General features: G+C 35.7%; 1 protein-coding gene across 1 annotated transcript in view; it reads left to right on the forward strand.

The window, feature by feature from the left end:
- The window catches only part of LUZP2 (leucine zipper protein 2), a 182,103-nt gene that overhangs the window by 88,300 nt on the left and 69,447 nt on the right, over positions 1 to 24,356 (forward strand). Inside the window, exon 5 of the mRNA XM_062577340.1 lies at positions 6,690 to 6,752. Coding sequence (XP_062433324.1) covers positions 6,690 to 6,752 — 63 coding nt within the window. The remainder of the gene's footprint in view (positions 1 to 6,689; positions 6,753 to 24,356) is intronic.

The raw sequence follows: 24,356 nt of genomic DNA on the forward strand, positions 1-24,356 counted from the left end.
CTGCGTCCATGGTTTGTGACTTTCTTTTCTTTCTTTTTTTTCCTTTTTTTTTGTTTTTTTTTTTTTTTCCGCCTCAGGGTAAAATGTACATAATAATACTTAGCAACTTAGCAATACAGTGAGACTGAATGAATATTCAAAAAATGCTTCAGGATCCTCAGATGAAAGCTGCAATACAAATGGAAATAAATATTATTTCTGGCACACAGTGTTACTTTACACCTGTTTTCTTCGTGTGTTTTGCATATTTTTGAAAGCAAAATGAATGTTATGGAAGAAGGTCTAGGTACTTTGAGAAAAGTCTAGTTTGATGCTTGGAGCTTGAATTTAATTCTGATTTAATGAACTGTAAGTCTTGTTTCTAATCAAACATAAGCACATTTTATACTACCAGATTTGATGAAGTAAATCTTGATTTACGCCAATGTAAATAAGAATAGAATTACATTTCTCAAGATGCTATGCAATAAAAAAATGGAGTAAAAAAGTATGCTTTTTCTGTTCTTGCCAAGGAGGCATAATACAATGCTTACTGTATTTTAATTGGTAAATTAATGCCATATATTTTCAACGGGGAACTCCTGCCTGAAGCTGGTGACTGGCTATATTATGTAAATGTAATATATGTTAGAATTCAAAAGTATTTTAAATCAAATTACGTGAGAAGTAACCTTGAAAGAATTTGAGGACTCTGACCAAAACCAAAAGAACAGAGGAGACTGGACAGCTGAAAGCAGGCTAGCCTGCTTTGGAGAGCAAAGCTCTTCCAATTTTTGTAGAACATACATCAAGATTCTTCGCTATTAGCATAGTACAGGTGGTTCATCAGAAAGAGACAATAAAGCATAGCACAAGTGTCATCAAAGTTATTGTGCATGTTTAAGTTTGTACTTTTTATTATTATTATTCCTTTAACATTAGAGATGCTGAGAACATTAGGACAGGTAAGGAGCTGCCATTTGGAGGATGGGCTGAAGCCTCTGCAGGGACCAGCACATTCTCTTGGAGAACAGCCCAGTGAAGCTGCTGCAGGTAGTAACATCTTTTTGAGGAGAAAAGCAACAGTTCAGGCTTGAGGAGCCGGAGTGAGGCCTAAAGACGTTGCTGTCCTCGAAGGTACTAACCGTGCTGAGGCCCTTGTCTAGAATGAGCTCTCCCATTCTGGGTCCTTCAGCTTCTAAATCTGCAGCACCGATATGCAGTCCACGGTGAGACGTGTCTTTCACGTTCAGGCGGAACTTCCTGTGCTTCAGTTTGTGCCCATTGCCTCTTGTCCTGTCACATGGGACAACCGAAAAGAGTTTGTCCCCATCCGCTTGACACCCTCCCTAAAGATCGTTTAAGCTTTCGAGTAGTCCAGTGTTGTAAAGTCCAAGCTCAAATATAGTCTGCCTAAAAGCTTTGGGTTTTGAGGGAGCTTCTCTAATCTTCAGACTGGCTCATATTAGAACTATGAGAGACATGGAGCTACTGGAGAGAGTCCAGTGTAGGGCTATGAAGACGATCAGAGGGCTGGAGCACCTGCCCTATGAGGAACGGCTGTGAGAGCTGGGCCTCTTCAGCCTGGGGAAGAGAAGGCTGAGGGGGGATCTTATCAATGTGTACAAGTACCTGAAGGGAGGGTGTCAAGGGGATGGGGACAAACTCTTTTCGGTTGTCCCATGAGACAGGACAAGAGGCAATGGGCACAAACTGAAGCACAGGAAGTTCCACCTGCATGTGAGGGGGAATTTCTTCCCTGTGAGAGTGATGGAGCACTGGACCAGGTTGCCCAGAGAGGTTGTGGAGTCTCCTTCTGTGGAGATCTTCAAGGCCCGCCTGGATGCAACACTGTCTAACATGCTCTAGGTGACCCTGCTTGAGCAGGGGGGTTGGACTAGATGATCTCCAGAGGTCCCTTCCAACCTTACTGATTCTGTGATTCTATGGATTAGTTGTATACCAAAAACCATATCTTAAATAGATAGAGTATGTTAAAGCCAGAAGTACCCCACTGGATCTTGGTATACAATATGTGTATAAAATGTTTATGAGAGAGTGGGATATAATTCTGGTTTCTGTTTTCCTCTTTAACAGTCAGTAGAAGTTGGCAGATCTTGTTGGTTCACTGCTCTTTTATCTGTATATAATACCAGAATAAATACATAAATAGATTATAATGGGTTGTTAGGTAGTGAATTATTCTATTAATAAACAGTCAAGCTACCATTTTGTAATATATGTCTCTATTTAAATGTGATGTGGAACAGTTTCTTCCAAAAACAGGATTAGGTAATTTTCACATTTGTTAACAAAGAGGCAGAGTACAAGTGACACATTTAGGTCACTTTCAAGTGATTCTGCTGGTGAATTTGTATAAATGGCTTTGTAGTGATTTTGTATCTCTGGATTAGGTTGGCAGGCTTTTCAGAGCTTTTCAGAGAAGGGCTCTTCAGCTGACTGCTTTATAGTAACTGCTTTTATCTTAGCAAATACAGTTATTTTTTAGCAAGTCACTTTGAGCTTAGTAGGTTGCTTCTCACTAGCTTCAATCATGTTGTATAAAAAGAGCTGGACTACTCCAGATGAGGGATAAAGACAGCAAAACACAGAATATTTAAAAATAGTCAAGCTAAGACAAAGCTTAGTCTGCATTTTCTATTTTGCCCCGTTGCTATTTTGTATCATTCTAACGATTTCTAAAAACACAGTGATGAGATTGTTTATCTATACAATTATAGGACAGTCTGTTGAGGAAAAGGAGAAAATATGTCTTTGTAAATCCTTTTTCCCAGTTGCTCAGTGTTCATTATGAAAATTTAGAATTAGGTAACATATTATGCATGGCTTGTAAAGATAAATCTGTAGTAATACAAGTGAAGGAAGAAAGAAATAAGTTTTTAAAGATAAAAAACTGCTCATCTCCCTTGAGATGCTAAAGCATCCAAGATTTCTTTTAGTTTTATTGCCTCTCTAGTTGGAATAAATGAATTAATTTCTAAACTGTTCTTGAGGGAAAAACATAGACTGGATTTGAATCTGTACCATACTACTAGAAACAGCTTAGAGAGTGGATAAAATTTTTTAAAAATCTGATTGGCTACATAACATCTTCACTTCTGGAGGACAGTTTCTGGTTCAGTCATTTGGAAGGAATCCAGGCACTCGGTGACCACTGTGCCAGAAACCTAAAACAGGTAAAGTGGGAATGAGTAAGAGAGTTGCTTTAACTGCATGCTCCTGTTGTAGACCAAAATACTGATGTAAATTCATCTCTTGAAAATTTGAAACTTTGAAAACTACAAACAAGTTTATACTGGTATTATAAAATGAACAGATATCAGCAGAAGATGAAGTCTGAGGAGCAGTGGAAAAAATAGGCCACTATCTCTGTATCAGCTATAGTCTGTTCCTTCTTTACATAGAGATAAGAAAGAATCTCCAGTAGTCTAACCTGTTTCTGACCATTCTTTGGATATTTCTGTTAAAATACTTCTATGGAATCTAGGAGGAGAGTGGAAATTTTCCTAGAAATTGCAAGAACAACATGGTAATTTTGAAAACAATATATTTTTTACAATCCTCTGAACAATCCCAGTAGACAACAAATACATCTAACTTTACTTTCAGGGGTGTTTAATGCTTTGCAGAACTGACTTTTTTTTTTTAAGAATATTTTCTGTAATTTTCCATAACAGGTTGACCACTTCTCCCTAGCTATTAGAACTTTATCATTTGCTGAATGTCATTTCCTCCATGGTCAAAATTCTGATCCTGTCCAATGGAAATTTTCACACTGATATCACTGTGTCCAGGATTTCATTATAAGTGTGAGAGGTCTGGATTTGTTTATCTTTTTAACTTTAGGTAAGCTTTTATTTTCTAGTAAGAAAAACATCACAATGTAAGACTTTAAGACTTTTTTTTTTTTTTTTTTTTTTGCATTGCTATAGAGTATGTGTTTATACACTGTAACTTGAACGTAAGAATGCAAAAATACTATTGAGTACATTAGGGTTGTCAGATACTGCCGTAAGAGTTAACAGCATTGGTGAAGACTGTGCATTTCCGTCCCATCTTTACTGCTCGTGTCTTAGTTCAAAGTAAGATATAACAAGATAGAAGCAAGCAAATAAGCATGTATAGCTGAGCTTTGTCTTTTATATTGGTATTCTTCCATTCTTTATCTGTAGTCAATAACTAACATTGTCTGACTTTTAGAATTAGATCATTGCCATCTGCTAGAGCATTTTGTGTTTCAATGGGGGAAAATTTAATTTGAACGTTTCAAGGTCGCAAACTGCTGTGAGTAAAGGCCGCTGGGTAAAAGCTGTTGCTTTTAATAAATGTAATGAGCTCTGAAACACACAAAGCTCTGAATATCTTGAATGTCTGTCTCCAGGAGACAGAAGCAATGTCCTTGCTTGGTATTGCAAAGTTCAGTCTTAGAACACCATTACATTTTCATTATGTTTCTTCATAATTACAGCTAGATATTAATTAAAGGCAAATGACATTTGAAAACAACTGAATGTCAAACAAGAGCAAAGAGTTAGCAGGAAGATGGTAAAGATGCAGAAAGTTTCCTAATTTCAATTTTTTCAATTTCTTTGCCTTTAATTTAGAGCTGAACTTAAATGTCCACTCGTGTGTTATCTTGTCAGGATTTGGAGACTGAAAATAAGGTTTCCATACCTCTCCTTGGAAGTGGATCATACATTGCTGTTGTTTGCTCCAGAACAGTAAATTTGAACTTCAGATTCTGCAGCAAAGTTGTGGTCCATCATAGCAGCTTTTCTCTGGAACTGACTAAAAGCATCAGGCAAATGGTTGATACAGACTCATCTGCCTTAGAGCACAAAATTACAGAGATATAGATGCATTTAAATGAATAGATGGGTTACTTCTACATTAGCTCCAGTGGCCAAGCTATATAAATTCCTCTTATGTAGCCCGTTATAGCTATACTTTATGACTAAATGGCTCTTCAGCTGTTAGAGGTTAAGTAGAATAAAGTTATTGCTATAGAAGCAAAAAAGCCTGACTTTAATATTGGTAAAAAAAAAAATTAAAAAAGACGAAGCATTGTTTTATATTTTTCATTATTCAGGAAAGCTAAAACCATAAGTTTGCACTATGTAAGATGTCTATGTCAGTGATATCAGATGCAGGCAAAAGTGAGTAGTAATTAACATAAATTACTGGTTTAACTCTCATAAATTAGCAGTTAAATGAGCAGTACTGTGGTTTGTCATAAATATTTCTCCCTTAGAAGATCTAAGCTGATGCAGGTTGTACTTAGAGAGCACACAGAGAACAATAGCCATATCAAATCTTTTAAATTATTTCATGTATATTCAGATTTAGAAGTGATACACTTTGAAGGAGTAATAATAGTCGTCTTGAGAGGATTAAGAAAAGGAATGGTCTTTAACAGAGGTTAGTGTATTATTTTTTGACAGTATTTAATAATAGCTGGCAAATCTTTTAAACACAAAGCACACTATCTGAATAGTGATTTTCTTATTCTCAGTTTGGTTTTGATTCTATACTTTGTGAATTTTATTTACTGTTGTGGAAAAAGTTTGTATTTCTTATGCAATATATATAGACTAAATCTCACTATGTGTGGATATGATCGCTGGGCAAGAGCGGAATAGCTTCATACTCTGTTAAAACACTATCCTCAGCGATAGTTGGGGGTGACTGGTATTTCCATAACTGAACGACGCAGACAAAAGTTTGGAGCAGCGTTGGCAAAAGAAGTTCTGTTTCTGCCTGCCGGCGAGCCTTAGTCTCACGGCCGCCTATCAGCTTTCCTCTTACGTGGTAACAGTGTTCACTGACTTCTCGTTGGATCGTGGTAAGAGTGATGCTCAGTGTGGTCACTGTTTTTAAACTACCGACGTTTCTTTCTTGTGCTCTCCCTTACTAACACAACTGTCTATGTACAGTTATGGAAAACTTTACAGTTATTTACAAGTTAAAGGTCTAAATATCATGCAGCTCAAAAATTACTGTGATCACCATGGTATGATGGCTGTGCTTATAGTTGTGTGCTCATTCAAGCAGAGTTGCATAAACAATCTTCTAAATTATGTATGTTTGATAAACTAAGAGTAAAATTGGTATTTTTCAAGATGAATCATTGAAATAAATAATCTGGCCTAAGGACCAGATACAAACACTTTCACATGTATTGCACTTTATTCCACAGGTGAGTCTGATGGGAATCAGGGATTTATCTCATTAGGACCAATAATAGCATGACATTCAAATCAAACAACAGCTTTGATAGATGTTGTGTTTTAGAAGATAAAAATTTTGTAAGATCAGTTAATGTCTTTGTAAAAATCCTTAATTCTCTGAAGATCACTTCAGGCTTCATTGTGAAGAACAAACACTGTATTTACTGGTACAAAAGTAAAATGAGATTTTTCAGCTACGGTGATATTTTCGTGCCTTGATTAGCAAATTTCTAGAAAACATCATATTATTTGTTTACAGGTTACTTGGCAAATGCCAGACTGTGACCTATAGCAATTTGGTATACAACTTGTAGTTTACTAAGATTTATGGTTAGGGTCAGATGTAAATAATTTTCACACTACTTTTCAAAACTGTAAATATGATAAGAAAACACTGATGCTTAAAGTGATGTATAGATTCCTTTTAAAAGCTTACATTCAACTTTTCTTTAAACTTTATAGATTAACTTTTTGAAGACTGAAATGGAAAGGAAGAGCAAAATGATCCGTGATCTCCAAAATGAGGTAAGAGGAATATTTGATTGTCAGTAATACATATCAGAAGTCAACCTCAGAAAGTTTTAATTTTTGAACAATACTGCATAGACTTTTTTCCTCTAATATTTAGCCGAAAAAGAACTGAAGCGTAGACTTTTTTCCATAATTTGTATTAGAATTGTGAAACGATGGAAGTTTTAAGATTTACTGAGGTCTGCCTCTTTAGAATATCAAGCAATAAGTGTTATTGCAGTGGAAAAATTCATTTTCATTATAGCATCATGATATTTTAGAATGTAGAACTAAATCATTAAGTACAAATATATTAAATAGGCTATTCAAATAAATTAGAATGATTTAAATCTAATTTTCCACTGCAGTCTTTTAATTCATACCATATCTATGTCTGTTCCTATACTGAGGATGAAAAATAGTAGACAATTAATTATCTGATTCCTCCACGCAGAAATGAAAAAGTATTTCTGACTTGAGGTATTCGATCTACAAAAGCATGATATGAGTATTTTACTTAGCTACTCAGCTAAGGGGTAGTACTTTAGCTTTATTCTATTAATATTAATTCAGGAGCAGCGCATGAACATAAAAATAAACTGATTAGAGATTAAAGGTGAAAAGAGAAAACAGAAAGGAGAATTAATTATCCTGACATTGCTCTCATTTTTCCGTATGTTGTTAATACATTCTGTTTCAAATTTTCAAAAATTAAATAATGAAGTGCAAATGAATCAAACAGAATGCCTATTCACCGGTATTTGTTTGATGGGTACTTTTCCTCCCTGTTGCTTAATCTAGCTCACCATTGTACAGACAGATTGTTTTCTGGTGAAGGCCAGACCTGACTAGAAATCCGTGTTCAGAGTTTACATTGGAGGAGGAGACAGTTTGGCTTCAAATTTGGAACGTTATGTTGTTGCAATAGAAGGATGAAGCTTCAGTGAAATACTCAAAATAAATAAATAAATAAATAAATAAATAAATAAATAAAAGGCAACCAGAAGCAACCAAAAATGACATTTGGAAATACTGCTTTGACTCCTTGCTGCTGGTACACGATGCGTCTCTGTAACTTGCGTTGTTGTACTTACGAGTTGTGGCCTTTCAGAAAGGAACACTTCAGTTCTGTAGATTATCACTCCATGGTAAAACTTCATTTACGATGTAGTTACCTGCTTTAAAAATAATTGGAAGGAGGATAAGGAAGGAAATAAAATCTCAGAATTGAGATTCTTATCAAAGTCAAGTTTTAAGCACACTGTCGTAAGCTTTATTTTGTGAATACGAGCCTCAAATTGACCCATTTTCTGTTGTTTACAAAATTTTGCATTAAGCAAAATAAGCATTATGTTGGGTTTTAAACATAAAAATCTTTGAGAGCTAGAAGTTGTCAAATTTAGACCACTTTAGGTCAGTGACAGTATGCTCTATCAGTAGGATATCCTGGAATACACTATCCATAGCGTGTTCTCTCCGAGCCGGTAGAAATGAGGATGCAGCTGTGTTCTGCATATTTCCATTCAGAGGAAAAAATACTTTGTTTAGTCTCTAAAATAGAAATGAAATATGGTCCTTTTTGACTCCATCTTTTTCTTTTATTATCTCAGTTAAATTGAATAGGGAAAGCTTTAGAGGGGGAAAGAGAATACTAGAATCCAAGGACGTTTTTGCTGCGTTTCTTTTCAATAATGAAAACGTCAGCACCTTCTATTCAAAATTTGAGTTGTGCTTGGTTTACTTTATGGAGAACACCAGAAGCACATACAAAACGTGCTACTTACATTTAAAATTCTTATGTAAAGTTTCCATAAAAAGTGTATATACTACAATGGTTTAGTTATGCACATCATAAACTTTAAAAATTAAACAAATCCAAAACATATCCTCCTCTGGATCCCAAAAATAGAAGAGAACTTCTATGGGAGATGCTGACTATATAGTTTGTGGGTTTTTAGATATATTTTAGATGCCACAGTGTTGGGGTTAATATTTCAATTGCATTTTTGCAGTGCCTCCTCTCAATTGAGCAAAACAAATAATTAACGGATTAGTTACTTTTAGTGTTTGTATCCCTCACCTTGTAGTTGTTCTGTTGTAAATCTGGCATCAGAAGAGGGGAAAATATTCTATTGCTGAGTTACCTCAGGCTTTTCTTTCAGCAATACTTTAGCATTACCTGTTCTAAGGCTGTTTGAAATCTTGATTTTACATGAAGTGGAGACTACAATGTTCAGTGCAATTTTAAGTTAGCTTATATCTGTTTGGTAAGAGTGGTTGTGAGCCACTGGTGCCTCTGGGAAGATTTCATTTTTGAACTGCATTTGCAGAGCTCTTACAGAGGAATGATACTGATTTTTTTTTTCCCAGAAACTGGAACAATATTTTGTGCATATAAAATGTTTATAAAATTATTAATTTTAAAAATTGAAATGTGGCCTTGCCATTCTTAAAAGGCAATCCTTGCCACCTTAAGTGAATGTGGGAAAAGATCTTATGAATTATGGAAGTCTAAGAAAATGTTTCTTTAGGTTTGCATCCTCAATATACACATGTATAAATATAAAATTCTGTACTTGAAAATGTGGAATTTTACCTTTTTTAACCATCTCCATTACTTTGAAAGTACTTCTCACACTGTAGCTGTGTTCCTGGCTTTTTTAAAATTTGAGGAACACAAACAAATCTTAGCAAGGATAGCACAGAATTTGTAAGAATTCAGAAAATAGATAAGAGACCTACCCTTGGTGTAGCCCCAGTTATAGGGGAGCAGTCTGTGCACAGACTGAAGCAGTAATGTGTCCTGTCTGAAGTATCACTTTTGACTCTGTCCAGGGTGTGACGTTCTTCAGAGGCAGCTAATGCAGTAGTGTAGATAAAACTCATCTAAGGTGGGAAAACTTGAGCTTAGAACTCAGCCATGGTATTTAGTAAAATGTTTCTTGGTTACATAATAATATCTTTTTAAAATGATCAGTAAAAAAATCATCATGTCTTGAAGCCCATGTTTCTACGGGTGTATTTTTGAGAGTCTGATGATTATTTATTGAAAACTTTAGGCTCAATAGCATTGTAGCATTTTATTTATGTCATTGAAGGCAACAATGCTAGCACAGTTAGTCTAGGAGAAGATTTCTTTAGACTAATGATTACTGTTTTTCTGCAAACTTTTCCATTCCATATATATGTAAATATAACAGTACAGCTAAACTGATATGATTTTTCATGGTAACCAGGTAGAGGTGATATGCGTACAGATCGGAATTGTCCTTTCACAACAATGTTAGCCTTTTATTTCCATCTTGTTCTGCCTTTGCACAAATCTAAGTAAATTCACGGGATGATCATATGATCATCTTTTTCATTTACCAAACGGGCTTCTTATCTTCATCTTTTCTGGTCAATTCTTACATTTTGCTCTTTTTTCCAAAGCTAATCTGTTCCAATTTTGATATATATGAAAATCTGGCCTGAACAAAGTGTTAAACTGTGATCTCTGCTGCCTTTGGCCTCTCAGGGTGTTTCTGGGGACACTCGGAAAGAAGTGCGTGTTATTATTTGACCTCAAAGGGAAATCTAACCTGTATGAGATACTCAGGTGTTACTTGTGCCACTCTCTCAATTTGCTTCAATCTACAGCCATAACCGCCATTGCTTTCTCTCACCTGTGATCATTTGATGCTTTGAAGTTGATTCTGCTAATTCTCATAAATTAAGTCAGTCTAAAACCATACAAAATCCCGTCTCTTGCATGCAGATAAATACTTCATTAGTCAATGGGTTTTCTAGGTAGTTCCCTCTCGCACCTCCCAAGAGTATTTATGCTTCTCAATTTAAGGATGCAATGATTTAGCAACGTGCTACCTCCTGAAAGGTATCTATCTGACGTTGCCAGAGCTGACTAGGTAAATTGAATTTACCAGGGTCTCTGCTGAAGTGCCTTAGGCTAATTATGCGATCATAAGCAGTTTCAGACAAGCCTCTAATTTAGAGACCTACAATTTTAAATTTCTAAGTGTGTTAGTCTGCAGAGTGACTAAACATCTCCATGTCCATGCAGAATGCATGAGTCATGATACCCGTTGTGGTCTGGTAGGTGGCACTCTATGAAACGTAGATAAGTGATGTGACTCCTATGCTTTCAAATTGCAAAAACATAAAAAATGTGCAATGGTCCATCTATCTCAGTATCTCGTTTGTGATAATGGCAACAGCAGATGCTATTAAGGCAGAACACATGAGCCTGCCTATTTTCTGAGGCCCATTCCCTTCTCACTTCCCCACAGTGTTCACAATCAGTGCATTAGGGATATTAGAAGGTATATCCCTGCTTATTCTACAAGGTGCGTGTTTGTTAACCTCTTGTCCCTGAATTTCTCTTTTGAAGAAAGAGAAACACCAAAGAGAAATATCTTTCTTTGTGCCTTTTGGTGATCCCAGATATCTCCCCAACTTCTTACACTACCAAATTCCCTCCTACTTCACTGTTTACTTTTGACCTGATTTTTTTTTAATGGTCTTTCCTGTTCTCCTCACTTGAGCAAGCTTCTCTTTTTCTAAATTCTGACCTGTTCCCTGTGATAGCCGCCTTAGCTTTTTAGAGTCATATGGGGTTTGGGGGGCTTCTAATATAGTATTTTTGAACAACCTCTAGGTAGTTAATATGTCCTTTTTTTTTTTTTTTTGACTGCTTCTTCTTTTAGAAGTTTTTAGTAATTGCCTTGTTTTGCACCTAGTTTTTTCACAAGATTGAATATCTGCTTGCTGGATTTATATGCCATTTGATCTCCTGCTGCAGTAATATGCATTATTGTACTTTGATAGCAATTACAGAGTCTCCAATACATTCTTCTTGTACTCAGTCCTAGGCAACCCTTGAGAACAAATCTGGAATAACATCTTTTCTTGGAGACTGTGAGATTGATCATTATAGGTAACAGTCACTCAGTGTGTAACTTAGTTCAATCAGTGTCTTTGTCATGTTGCAATTGTCTGGCAGTAAATAGGATGTCAGTCTGGCTGAGGTCTCTAGGCACTACAAAGAACAAAAAGTATGATGATTTCTGTCTGCTATTTTGGCAAGTGGAAAACAGATAAATGGACAGGGAAAAGTACATATATGTAAACTGAGTGGCTGCCATTCACAAGATTGTGAATGCTTAGGGAGGGTTTTTCATAGGTATCTCTGCTGTCCTACTGTAATCAGCTGTGATTTTCACCAAGTCTTTAGGGAACTACTACTACAGAACGGTAGAGAAGATCAGCAAGAGTTTTGAGAGTTATGGAGTGAACATCTTTGTTGATGCTTCTGAAAGAGAAAAAGGAAATAGTATATTGAGAAATGATAATTAACTTTAGATGTATAGTGATAATTAAACTAGAATTATCAGTTGAGATAGGAAGGAGAATGCACTAGGCCAATAAAATCTTACCTTTACAAAAGATATCTGGTTTCCTGAAGCTGTCAGTGATGTCTTGTCTTTTCCAGCTCACCCCCTTTTTCTCACTCCTCCATATGGCCAAGTTATGTATGGTTCGACTGTCATTTAAATGTTCCTGTAATTACTCAAAAAAATGGCCTGATTTACATTATTCATCTCTCTTAGATTCTAGAACTTAAAGGGGGGAAAAAAAAGTTTTAACAGGCAGAATAGAAGGAAAAAGACAACATTCTTCTCTGGGGAAATAGTGAGCTAAAATCTAGATGCTCTAAATGGTACTACAGAACCTTCCAGTACTTTATACAAATGTTTCAAATTTGATGTGGGAATTAAAGGATTAAATCTTGCAGAAGGAGTGTAATAAGAAAGACATGACTAAGGGAAAGAGACTTAAAGTGAAACAAAGAGAAATGAAGTGTAGAAAAATGCAATAAAGATTTGGTGTACTAGGTTTTCAAAATTGCATGAGAAGTGATAAAGGATCTTTTTCACAAAAAAGAAAAAATCAAAGGTTTGGCACAAGCCATATATTTAAGAGGAGCAATGGTTTCTAACTAGAAAATATAAGTTTAATGCAAGTACTGAAACTGCTCCATTAAGGTGATGCATCTGTCATTCTTCTACTATTACCTTATCCAAGCACACTCACACAGATAAATACAGGAAAAGTCTAAATAAGTGATCTGGTTTTTACTTATCTCTAATTTAATCAAATCTTCTGAAATATTTCCTTTTTTTTAATGTTATTGTCTTACAAGATGTTCCAAGAGAAATAGGAAAAGATTGTGTATTTTGCACATACTCTATGAGGAGGTACAGCATAGTACCTGCAATATGGTCCTAGCATGCCCAGGACATCAGTAGCTCTGGCATTCTTTTCTTGGCTCTGTCAGCTAAACTTGCCTTGAGATAAACTCGATTTGAGAGAATTGCTTAGTTTTTCTGTGCATCAGCTAGTATGCAGAAAAGAAACTAATAACCATACCTATCTAATGGATTTTTATTAAACCTCTATACTATATTTGCCAGTTTTCAGGGAAAAGTAATTCCACTGATGTCAGCAAGGTTTTAATTAATTGTTCTTGAGAGTTTCAGTGTGGATCAAGTACTTTGACAAAATTTGACTGCAGTTAACATGCTGCCTTAAAACTCTACAGTTTATCCAATCCCTGCCTCTGACCAGTAAGTACATAGTTTGCTTTTCCAGATTTTGGTGGTAACATTGAATGTGCTAGGCATTGAAATAGTTGATAGCATTGTATTTATGACACACACAAAAATGCACTCTGTATACAGATGGGTCAAAATGGATAACAAAAATGGAATTCCTTTTGTGGTTACTTTTGTGCTCTTTCAAATACCGTGTTTTCCCCTCTTTTTTCTTTTTGGCAGATTCTGAGTTCTGCAATCTCAGACTCTTCCATGACTGTAAAAATAATTGCCCAGTTCTGTTCTTTCAGCGAATGCCCTAATGCCATTCAATATTGCAATTCAGAGACAGGAATAGACAACAACAGCTTTTCAACTGAATGCAGCAGCTGTGATGTAACATATGAGGAGAGGATGTTGTACCGAAAGACAATTTTCAGGCTATTCAAGGTTGTGGAAAGAATATAACAACAGAAATTGCCCCTGGTGTGGAGAAGTGCCAAATATAGAGTATAGGGATCATATGTCTGAAAAATCCTGCCTGCTTTAGGAGCTCTCTAAGTGCTTTCTGCAATACCTGAAAAAATCTGTAAAACTTCTGGGTGCAAAACTGAAATATGTTAGTATAGTCTAATAAGGGGTTGGCATGTAAACAGATTAGCTCTTATTTTGAGAAGTTTCTATTATTGACAGAGATACCAAGAGGTTTGGGAATTGAAAATCAGAGGTGAAGCTAATAAAATAGTCAAAAATGCAGAGTAAAAGAAAACATATGCAAAATACTTTGAGTCTTCACGTTTGGAGGTGAGCTAGCATGGAACGAGCAGCTCGCCTCTGCCATGTCACAGTTGCCTACCAGTTAAGGGAAGTGATGCCACAACTGCTCTGAAAATGAAGTTAAAATAGGATGCTGTCAGCCTTTGGGGGTTTTTAAGTGACCAGAAAAATCTACTGTCTTGACACTTATCTTTGGCATTCAGAACTGTGCTTTTTGGGTGCAACTCTCAGTATACATACATAATGAAATAATTTACTAAATTAATATCTTTTATGTATGGATGTCGGTCATACATTTTTTTTTTCCATTCATTTTCTCTTGGTAGTGATACAAAGGTCATCTTTAGAAAAAAGGGAAGTGTCATAGGCAACATGTACTTATATGCCATCTTCTTGAGGTCAGAGAGTCAGGAATTTTCCCCAAAACTTCATAAATAGTATCATTCCCTATAGTCTTTACTGAAAGGTAGTGAGATGTACTTAGTCTTTGTCGCATGGGCATTGTAGTTTGGTCTTGTGTCATACTGGCTCAGATTACAGCAAAAAAAAAAAAGTTGCCTCATGTAAGACTTGCAGGTGTTAAAAAAAATGCTCTAATTTAAATCATTTAATCATATCTAATTTATTAGAGAATAAATGACTGTTTAACTGCTCATAATATCTTTGGATAATGTACTTTAAAATATCTCTGTGAATACCTCTATTAATGTATTAATTCTTTACAAATTCTATTTACAACCATCCCTTGTATTTATTACAGTGATACAGTGGTTTATAACAGGCTATACATTTCTTTACTGTTTAGAGTGTGACAGAACTTGGAAAATCATGAATTATATAAAAGACCTATAGTAGTACAGGCGATATAAAATAAACCAAGAGTAGAAAAGGAATTTGACTGTAGCTCCCAGTAATATTTGTTCTTCAAAGACGCATGTTTTAAAATTACTACGTTGTAAACAATACTCTTGCTCTATTCATGTATAAATTGCAGTTACAGCTTTAGTGTCGAGCAAATCATCCTAAAACAGAATTTTTTCCAATCTTTCTGTACTTAGCTGCACCAATAAAAGTAAAGTCACGGTAGTTTAAAATCTCACCTCATCTGTAGAGAATTTCATACCCTGCAGAGTGAATTCAATCGAATTACATTGAATTATAGTGAAAGAAACCTCCCTTAGTGAAGCAGAAATGAAATTTTAAGGCTCTGAGACTGTATGCTGACACTATCCTATACAGGAGGACATTGTAGTTCTTCACTCTTCAACAGATAAAAATAAATCCTATCCTGTGATTGTTCTAAATATAAAAACCTGCCCTGTGCAGGAGGGTGAAAGGAAAAAAAAAATAAATAAAATCCTATTTAGGACTGTCCTGTCTCTGTTTGGATACTGCACTGGTTCTGCAGTGCTACTTATGTGCTTATCAGCCCAACACCTAGAAACATCCACAGGTACCAGAGACAGGGGCCCTGCCCAGGAATAGATGAAGCAGCAGGAAGAAACATGCTGCTTGAAACAGACATATTCTGCTAAAAAACTTTGAATTCAGTATTGTTTCTTGATTCACTTCATCTATACCTGAAGTAAAACCTCCTCATTCAAAAATAATTTCACTGTTTAAAATTGTTCTGGGTAATTTGTTGGAAATGTGGTTGAATCAGTTGAAAATAGCAATTAATTAGTTGCTGAGATCAGACAGCAAACATTCTGATTCATCCAGATTGTCAGGGTATATATTAATAGCTATGTGGTGAAAAATGTAACTACTGTAAATATTACAATAAGCTTTAGATTTTAAAAGTCCTAATGCTTTCTTGACTTTATAAATCTAAGACCCTAGGACACGTTTTCTCAGTTGCTGTTCATAATCAGAATCAAAGGGGATATAATGGATATGCTCCGTCTGGTCTGCTCTCTCCTAGGGACCATCCTCGGTTTTTGGATTCTCGATTCATTCTTTAAATATTGATTGAGGTTCTTTTAACCCTGACTCACAGCCGTTAATCGCAGGAAAGTAAAAGAGAGACGTTCAAGTAACAACGTTGGGGTAGAATATGTCATTAACGATAAGATTAAAAATTCTTATTTCTGACATCCTCCTTCATTAATCCCAAATGTATCTGAATTCTTTATTTTTGTCTTTCTCACAAGTCTAGTCTCAAATCTGTGTAACGGGTTTTTTATCCCTGAAGCTTAGTCTTTTTCTATTGTCATTTGGAGCAAACTATCATCTGTGGAGAAAAGAAAGATTCATATCTGATCTGTGCCTTCATTCCATTTCCTAGGGAATTGCTACTAGTAGTTAGAGTTCGTGGGTACTGGTGCTACCTGATGTGGTAGTATCTAAGGTAAGCTTCTATAAAAATGTCAGAGCTCAGACTGCATAGGGCCTAGGGAGTAGGGAAATGCTGGAGTTCTCTGATACTCCACTTTGTCTTATTTTTATGGAGGTATGACCAGTACATTTGAAAGTAAGGGACAGAAATAGTAAGTCCTAGTGGTCCCCTCCCTTCATTTTAATTTAAAGAGGCAGCAAAAAATGGAGTAAAAGAGATAATCTTGACTAATTAATTTTGAAAAACCTGCACAGACTCGTTTGCACTCAGTGCATGTCTGTTGCAGCTTCACTAGGCAGCAGGGCCAGCATGAAACCTAATTAAAATCTTTGGTCTTTGAATTTACACAGAGAGTTCTGTGAATCCTAGTGTGTTATCCAAATTGGCGTTTTCCAGCATTACAGATCTTGAGGGTGAGGTGGCTTAGAGCCAAGCTACAGAGAACTTTAAGGATGGGTGAAATTTTATTACCCATGTAGAGATTTCCCTGAAGCTAGTATAAATTTTGCCAAACAGGAGGGGGAAAAAAGTGCTGAGCTAATTTATTCATGTTAATCAGAGGAATGGCAAGTTAGCTTTAGTACCAAGATGTTGAAATTACCCAGCGGGAAGATGAGTTTCAGAGGAAATAAAAGTGGTATTTGTAGAAAAAATAAGAGCATAATTCATACTTCGGAACCTTGAGTAGATAGTGGCTGTTGATTTTTATCCTTGAATGAAATAATAAAAATATTTAATAATCAGATTTCCGTGGTTAATAAATAGATAGCTGAGGCCAGCTGTTGATTTCATTATTACAAGTAATGCTGTCAATCACCATTGCTTGCTACTTACCATCAAAAAAAGAAGGATGGCCATTAAAGAGATCTGCTATTCGTATTCTGTATCAAAGCATTCTTTGCCTCTGAAAAAAGCTGTGCAGCACACAATAGCATAACAAGTTATAAAAGGTTCATGTGGCATAAAAATACATTTGATTTATTTGTTTGAAATGCTGTTTTATCAAGTTATGTTGCTGCTGGAATGCTCCTGTCCTGGGCCATGTTCTCCAGACACTCGAGACCACTAGATTAGGAGAGAGGGACATGTCTCTGGCACTTCTAACTAGATTTCCATTGAAGTTGGTTAGATTTTAGAGAAATTACCGTGGAGAACTCCAACTCGATTACATTATGAGGGCATCATGCAGAAATATTAGATTCTGCACACTTCAAGAGAGAAGACTTGAGAGTGTTTGCATTTTCCTTATCATGTTTTGTATAAGTAAGTTTATTTACTGAGTTCAGCAGGAGCAGAAAGTGATTTTGAAACAAAATTTTTGCTATTTGGAAGCTTACGTTAAACTGGACTTCTGTTATTTTGTAGTTTTTAATCCCAGGAAGGATAAAGTGTAGCTGTAAAATTTCAACTCTATATGGTGAAGTATTTCTAGACTGAGGGTTGATAGCCTGTGACTTTATAAAAATTTTAGTCTTCTCCTGAGACTCATTATCTTCTACTCTTAATTTACCAAACTAAATATGTTATTTGGAATGATAATTCCAATTATGTATGGATATTCAAAGAGGTTAAAAATAATAAAATATTTAACTAAAATTCATGTTAGAGTTATTCTAGAAAGAAAACCTCACATAAAATTCTCCATTTGTCAGTAATGTTAGTACCTGAGTTAATGTATGTGTAGGACTTTCTATTCTCTGAAAAACCTTATGAGCTGTCCAGCAGTAACGCGACTCCAATGTGTTATTCTAAATGAACTAGAATCGTATGAAAGTGTTTTTACTGATTGGAAAAATACTGATTCTCACCGATTTTTGCATCTCACTTCAGCCTGAAAACCTGATGTATTATCAAATTCAGAAATATTTGTCTCTACAATAAATTCAGTGCTTTTAGGAGGGATGTTCGAAGTTTTTCAGCTCAAATAGTTATGTATCGCTTTTCCTAATGAATAACTCAGTCTAGCTACTGAGTTGTTAGCCTTAGAAATGTGACTTTCCAAGGCAATGAGCAAAGTACTCTCCAACTTACTAGCCTGTTCTCGCAGAATCACTCCAGTAATTCACTGTAGATTACTCTAGCACTTAGAAATAGGTCACCTTCAACATCCAGTCGACCTCATACTGAGTTAAAAGTAGCAGAAATTGTACTATTTTGGGTCACAATTGCTAAATATCTGTTATCCAGAAATCTTTAAAACCACTTAGCTCTGGAATCTTTTCCCTCACACTGCTCCCTTTTGAAAACAGCTCAGTCTTATCTGGGGTTGAGGATAATATAGGGAAAAGAAACTTGAAATAGATTAATTGACTTGTCAGTAATTATAAGCGTAATACTGAAGTTACATTGATTTTTATTTAGTTGTCATTTAAGTACTGTATTGATCTTAATGTTGGTTTATATCTATGCTCTAATTAAAAATACATTTTTGTTAGACTGTTAGAAATGGCTTTGCCATGTTAGTCCCGATCATTATGTCCATTTGTCAAATTTACCTGTAAAAGTTTGGCCATGTAATGAATCTTCTATCGTTCAAAATTTGATTATGCAATTATTGTAATTGGAAATGTTTAAAACAACAGCCAATAACAATTGAATTATTCACTTCTTTAACCATCTCTGGCACTTAAACAATTTAAAATATAAAAAATTTAATAGATTTGAACATTTTTCCTACACGAAAGTAGAAGAATTTAATTAAGCAGATATATGTTATGGAAGGTGTTGTCTGATTTCATCTCAATTTTTCTTTGTGATTAAGAATTTCTGAGTAGTATTTTATTATATCAAATAGCATACCTGAACGCCAGCAAGACCTTTGTGGTTAAAACATTTCATGTTCCCATGGATTGTCCACAACCTGCGCTCTCCTTTGACATGTTCTTACTACTTTCTTTAAAATGTAGAATAATTATTCTATTTAAGCATATAAATGTCAGTTTCTATTTAAGAATATAAATGTCAGAAATGTCAATTTTTTGGTTTTGTCTCTGTGTGTGTATTCATATGTATGTAACTGTACATTTATGTTAATGTTATTCTTTGCATGTGGATTTATGTATGTGTATATGAGAAGATAATGGGACCTTTAATATATAGCTTACAACGTACCAAAATGCCAGCAGTTAATGCAAGAAATGTGACTCAGTTTCTGAGGATATGCCCTGAAATTTATCCCTCTTCTCAGTACTGATTGCTGATACTATTTCTTGTGTCAAAACTTCAAATCTTCCTGCATCATTTTTAAATTATTCCATTTGTGGCAGATTTTTTTGGCGATTATGAAATTGATTTCAATGGAGTTTTGCTGGTTTGCCCACTTACTCGAGGAGGTAACTTGATCTTAAATTTAAGTATTTCAGGATAACATTCAGCTGAAAAACCCACATTTTGAAAATCAGACTCAGCAATCATCTCAGTGACATTCAAATATTTTTTTAACTTATGGAAATTCATCCATTTAGTCTGTCTTAAATGAACTAGAATCGTATGATAGTTTCATAATGAGCAGGATGCTAGAAAAAGTTGTGATGAAAGCAAGCCTGTTTAATTCAGCGGGTAGGATTATATTTTACTAATTTCTCATTTGTGTGAAAAGAACCTGCTTTCCACCTAAAACAATGCAGATGGAGAGCAAAAAATATTGGTTATTAGATAGAGTAAAAGTTACTGAAAACAAAAATGCCCGGAAGTACGTGATGCTGCTTCTCCTGCTGGCCAGCCCGGGGTTCAGCTTGGCCTGCGTAGGGGCAGACGGTCAGTCCGCCTCTGTGTTCAGCTGTGCTCTGCCGAGCAGCTTCAGCAGTCACAGAGACCGCAGGAGGAACGTGGTTAACTTCCTGAGATAAATGCAGTGTTTTGTTTGTGTTAGATCGAGTGCTTGCTGTGCTGTAAATTACACAATTTTGTGCTGCATCGAGGCAGGAAGGCTGACTGACTTGAAAGGCCTGGGGGTTTTTGGCTTTTAAGTAGGGTCATTTGTACTTTTAATTTTTTTTTAATTATTATTCTTTTCTTGCCTATGCATTTGTTTAGTACAACTATGAGCTTTAGGACATTTGGTATAGCCAGTGGTAAGCATTTAGCTTACTGAACTGTAGACTTTATGTTGATGGACTTTGAGTCCTAGGGGAAAAAGAAGTGGAGATCTGGGACCTAGCAGTTAGGATCTTCTCCTTCATTTGCTAAAAATAAGTGCAGCAAGATCAAGGAAATGTTAGCACGTGTGGGACCACTATCCTGTACCTGTTCACTGGACGCTGGTTAGTTTGAGGTGAAAGGTGTCACCTGCTATTTAAGGATGCTTCCTTCCTGCAGCAATGTCGGTCTTTCAGAGCGGAGAGAGCTGATGGGCCCACCAGGAAGCCTGATGGGAGGGGGGGCAGCTATTATTTCTTATTACAAAATCCATTTTTGGTTGTTTTTACAATGCTGTCACTGCATTTTAATTTCATAAGAAGATAAAATCTGCCATGCAAATTCAATGTGAAGAGCACATTAGCTTTAGCAAGACTGTAAACAAATTGATTTAGCAAAGAATCAGTCAAGACCCAGAATTACTGAAGTAGAAATAAGGACTCAGTGATTCATCTCCTTTCATGAATTGTTTCTACAAACAGTTCTTACAGCTGTGAAATATGCTTCGGTGTTGTACTCTGTGGAATCCGGTTCTCTCTCTCTCTCTCTTTTTTTTTTTTTTTTTTTTTTTAACTTCATACTGCTTCTTTAAGCCTGAATTCAGCAAAGCACAAGAGTATCCCCACAGAACTGACTCATGTAATTATAGTTAATTGCATTTTGAGAGGGTTAGAGGATGACTGTTTTTCTGTAACTGCAAGAGGAAAAACGGAATTTCTTGAGCTTTCTGCTGCTGCAACAAGCAAAAGCAAACCTAAGATTTGGACTCCTAAAATATGCAGAGCTAAAATAAAAGCAGTATTATACCATTGCATTTCATGAAAACATTTGCTTAGGTGGTTTTACAACATTTTGTAAAATTTTTTCTCTTAATTGATGCAAATTGATAATTTGTTTCATCATTTGGGAAAATCCCCATATTATTTACATTTGAAGGAGGCAAGCATGTATGTGCCGTTCATAGTATTCTTATTTGCACGGTGTTGATTACTGCTGCGTACATCCCCTGCACAATGTGAGGACTAGAAAACAATCAGTTCAGTAGAACTTTGTGTACTAAAAGTTTTGTGGTTACTGTGGGTTCTTTAAAATTTTTGTTAAATAATGCCCATTTTTATGGTGATTTAAGCTAAATGAATGTTGTGGAAAATATGTGGTATTTTTAAGTTAGTTATTTTTAGTCATTGAATGTCCCACATTTTTTCCTTTGGAAAATATTTGCTTTTCCTTTCTAGTTTCTCTAATATAGTTCTTTATCCTACAAATTTTAAAGGGGAAAGCAATTAAAGCTTAGCTTTGCCCTCATGTTTGTCTTTATTTTCTGTTATTGCTAGTGATACTTCATTGCTTATATCTAGATCTAATTCAGATCTCTTTTTAATAAAATTTCAATATAGCCAATATAATATTGCTTTGTTCCATTCGATTCAGGTTGACCTTAAAATTCTGTTTTACACTGTTCACACTGTAAATCTTTTACCTTTGAAAGTGGAGGAGCCAGGCAGGACACTGAACAATGTAATGTGAAAATACAGTTTGTCTTTGCATGTTTAAAAAACAGAACTATATATTTATGGAAAGGGGGAAAAAAGGAGAAAATTCTGGTTCTCTACTTTTCAAGAAAGTGACTATTGCTGTTTGGTAGGTGTCTTAGAGTTAGCGGTGTGTCCCTTTTGTAGCCTTTTTATTTTGTAGAAATCTTAGACAAAATCATTTAAGCGTGTAAATGCAGAGAAAGATGGAAAAGATGGCATGCATTTCGTGACCTCAGAAAGCGAAATGTTTAGATTTTGCTGTCTTTTTTTTTAATCTCAGAGGTAGGCTTGGCATTTTTACAAATCGTAGAGGCTTGACTTTAAACAAATAATTTTAATAAACTAACAGGCAAATAGACAAATCTGCAGCAATGTAACTCTTCCACTTTCAGGCCTCAGTAAAGATAATTCAGCCAACTCAGAGTCCCAGTACAAGCTCATGAAATAGATGGAATGAGAGGAATTCAGTGTTTATATTCTCTGTTGGGCAAATGATGTGTTTAGCATGTTCTTCGCAGACTTAGCCTAACTGCTCTGCTCTTGGAGAAGGAAGCATCTGCAGCCTGTGCTATCTGTAGTTGCTTTTTTAAGTTCATGCTTCGATTCTGCTCAAATACAGGCCTAGATGCAAATACAGCCAAATGACAGAGGATACTTTAGTTTAAGTTGTGGTTTTTTTTTCTGGCCTGACTCCTACAGGTAAGAAAGGCATGAAGATAACCAAATATAATTTTCATTTCCATTGTTGGGTTCCACAGGAAAGTAATTGTCTAACCAATTGTGCAAAAACTACCTTAAAAATAAAGCTGCAGGATATACTATGCATAGCAAAGCTTGATTTATAGCAGCAAAATACGATGATAATGCAAAACAGAGAGCTGAGGAGTGAATGGCTCAGTTCAAAAGAGACAGCACAGATATGACTTCTGCATAACCCGACTCTGAAAGGATTCGCTCTCAGCCAGTTCCCGAAGGTCAGTGTTTTCTCTGCCAGTAACAATGAGTCCTAAAAATATCTAGCAGTGTGAGAGCAGACCTCCATGCCCATATGTATGTGGATGAAGGAGGGCATCACAGGAGGTATGCTCCTAACGCAACAAAACCTATGTACTAACAACAGTGCCTGCTCATCAGTGCTGCTCCGTAATTCAGAGCAGGAGGCAAAGGCTGTAACCCTCGAGTTTTTCATATTCACGCCTTTGTATAACATTTTCTCTACCTCAGCAGACTGATGGTATACATTTAACTGTCAAAGAGAAACAAAACATTTCTTCCAGGACAAATGATTGTAAGGGTAAGCGATTTTCTAAGTGATTAATGGTGGTTTTCCTTTTGTCTAACCAGCAAACTGTAAAGGGGTTGCCACCTTAACAGGTTCAAGAAGAGACTTTCAGATAACCAGGCAGATGCTAGCAAAGTCACTTTTCTTGCATAAGCAGTCACGAAAAGCCCAGACAGGGTATGTTTCAGTCCTTTGTAATTAGGCAAAAGTAGCTGAGCTAAAACTACCTTGGAATAACTTTGTAATAAACTAATAATTAAACTAGAATTCATAGTGACAGATGGCACGTTAAAATTTACCAGGCATTTTTTTTATCCCCTTAGTTATCACTAGTCAAAAGCTAAACCACTATTAACAGTTTCCTCAGTCATCCTTCTAAAAAGACAAAATTTATCTGTGTGCTTTATCCTTTAAAATTACTCAGTATAAATGACTGATAGTAGATTGTTGCAAATATTTTATTTTCTTCTAATATATATTTTACAGGGGTCCTTCCCTCTCTTCCTTTCTCACTGCAGTGGCTAATGACTTGGACAGAATCTCCGTTTTACCGAATACTGAGCTCCAATTTTTAACAGTAAAAGCATGTGTTGTAGCTGCTGTTAGGCTGTGAAATGTAATATGAGGAAAGGACTGGCAAAAATGGTAAAATTACACTGGCCCATACTAGAGCCAGCAAGAGAATTAGACTGGAGATATTCTGAAATTGTGTTTTCAATGATTGAGTTACCTGGTTCTCAAGCCAATTTATATGTCTGTTTTTCCCCTTTGATTCTGAAAAGACCACTGCATTCAGACAACCTAGAGCTAGGAAGAAAAGAGTTTTTAAAATTCAGAAGGCTCTTGTTTGCTTTCTACCTTTCTTCTGCTATTTGCTCTGAAGCAGTTCATTCCTTTTTCCCAAAAAACATTTATATAAGTAACGCATATCCGTATAACATATATGTATACATATAAGTA

The sequence above is a fragment of the Rhea pennata genome, chromosome 5 (assembly GCF_028389875.1).
Source record: "Rhea pennata isolate bPtePen1 chromosome 5, bPtePen1.pri, whole genome shotgun sequence".
Classification (NCBI taxonomy): domain Eukaryota; kingdom Metazoa; phylum Chordata; class Aves; order Rheiformes; family Rheidae; genus Rhea; species Rhea pennata.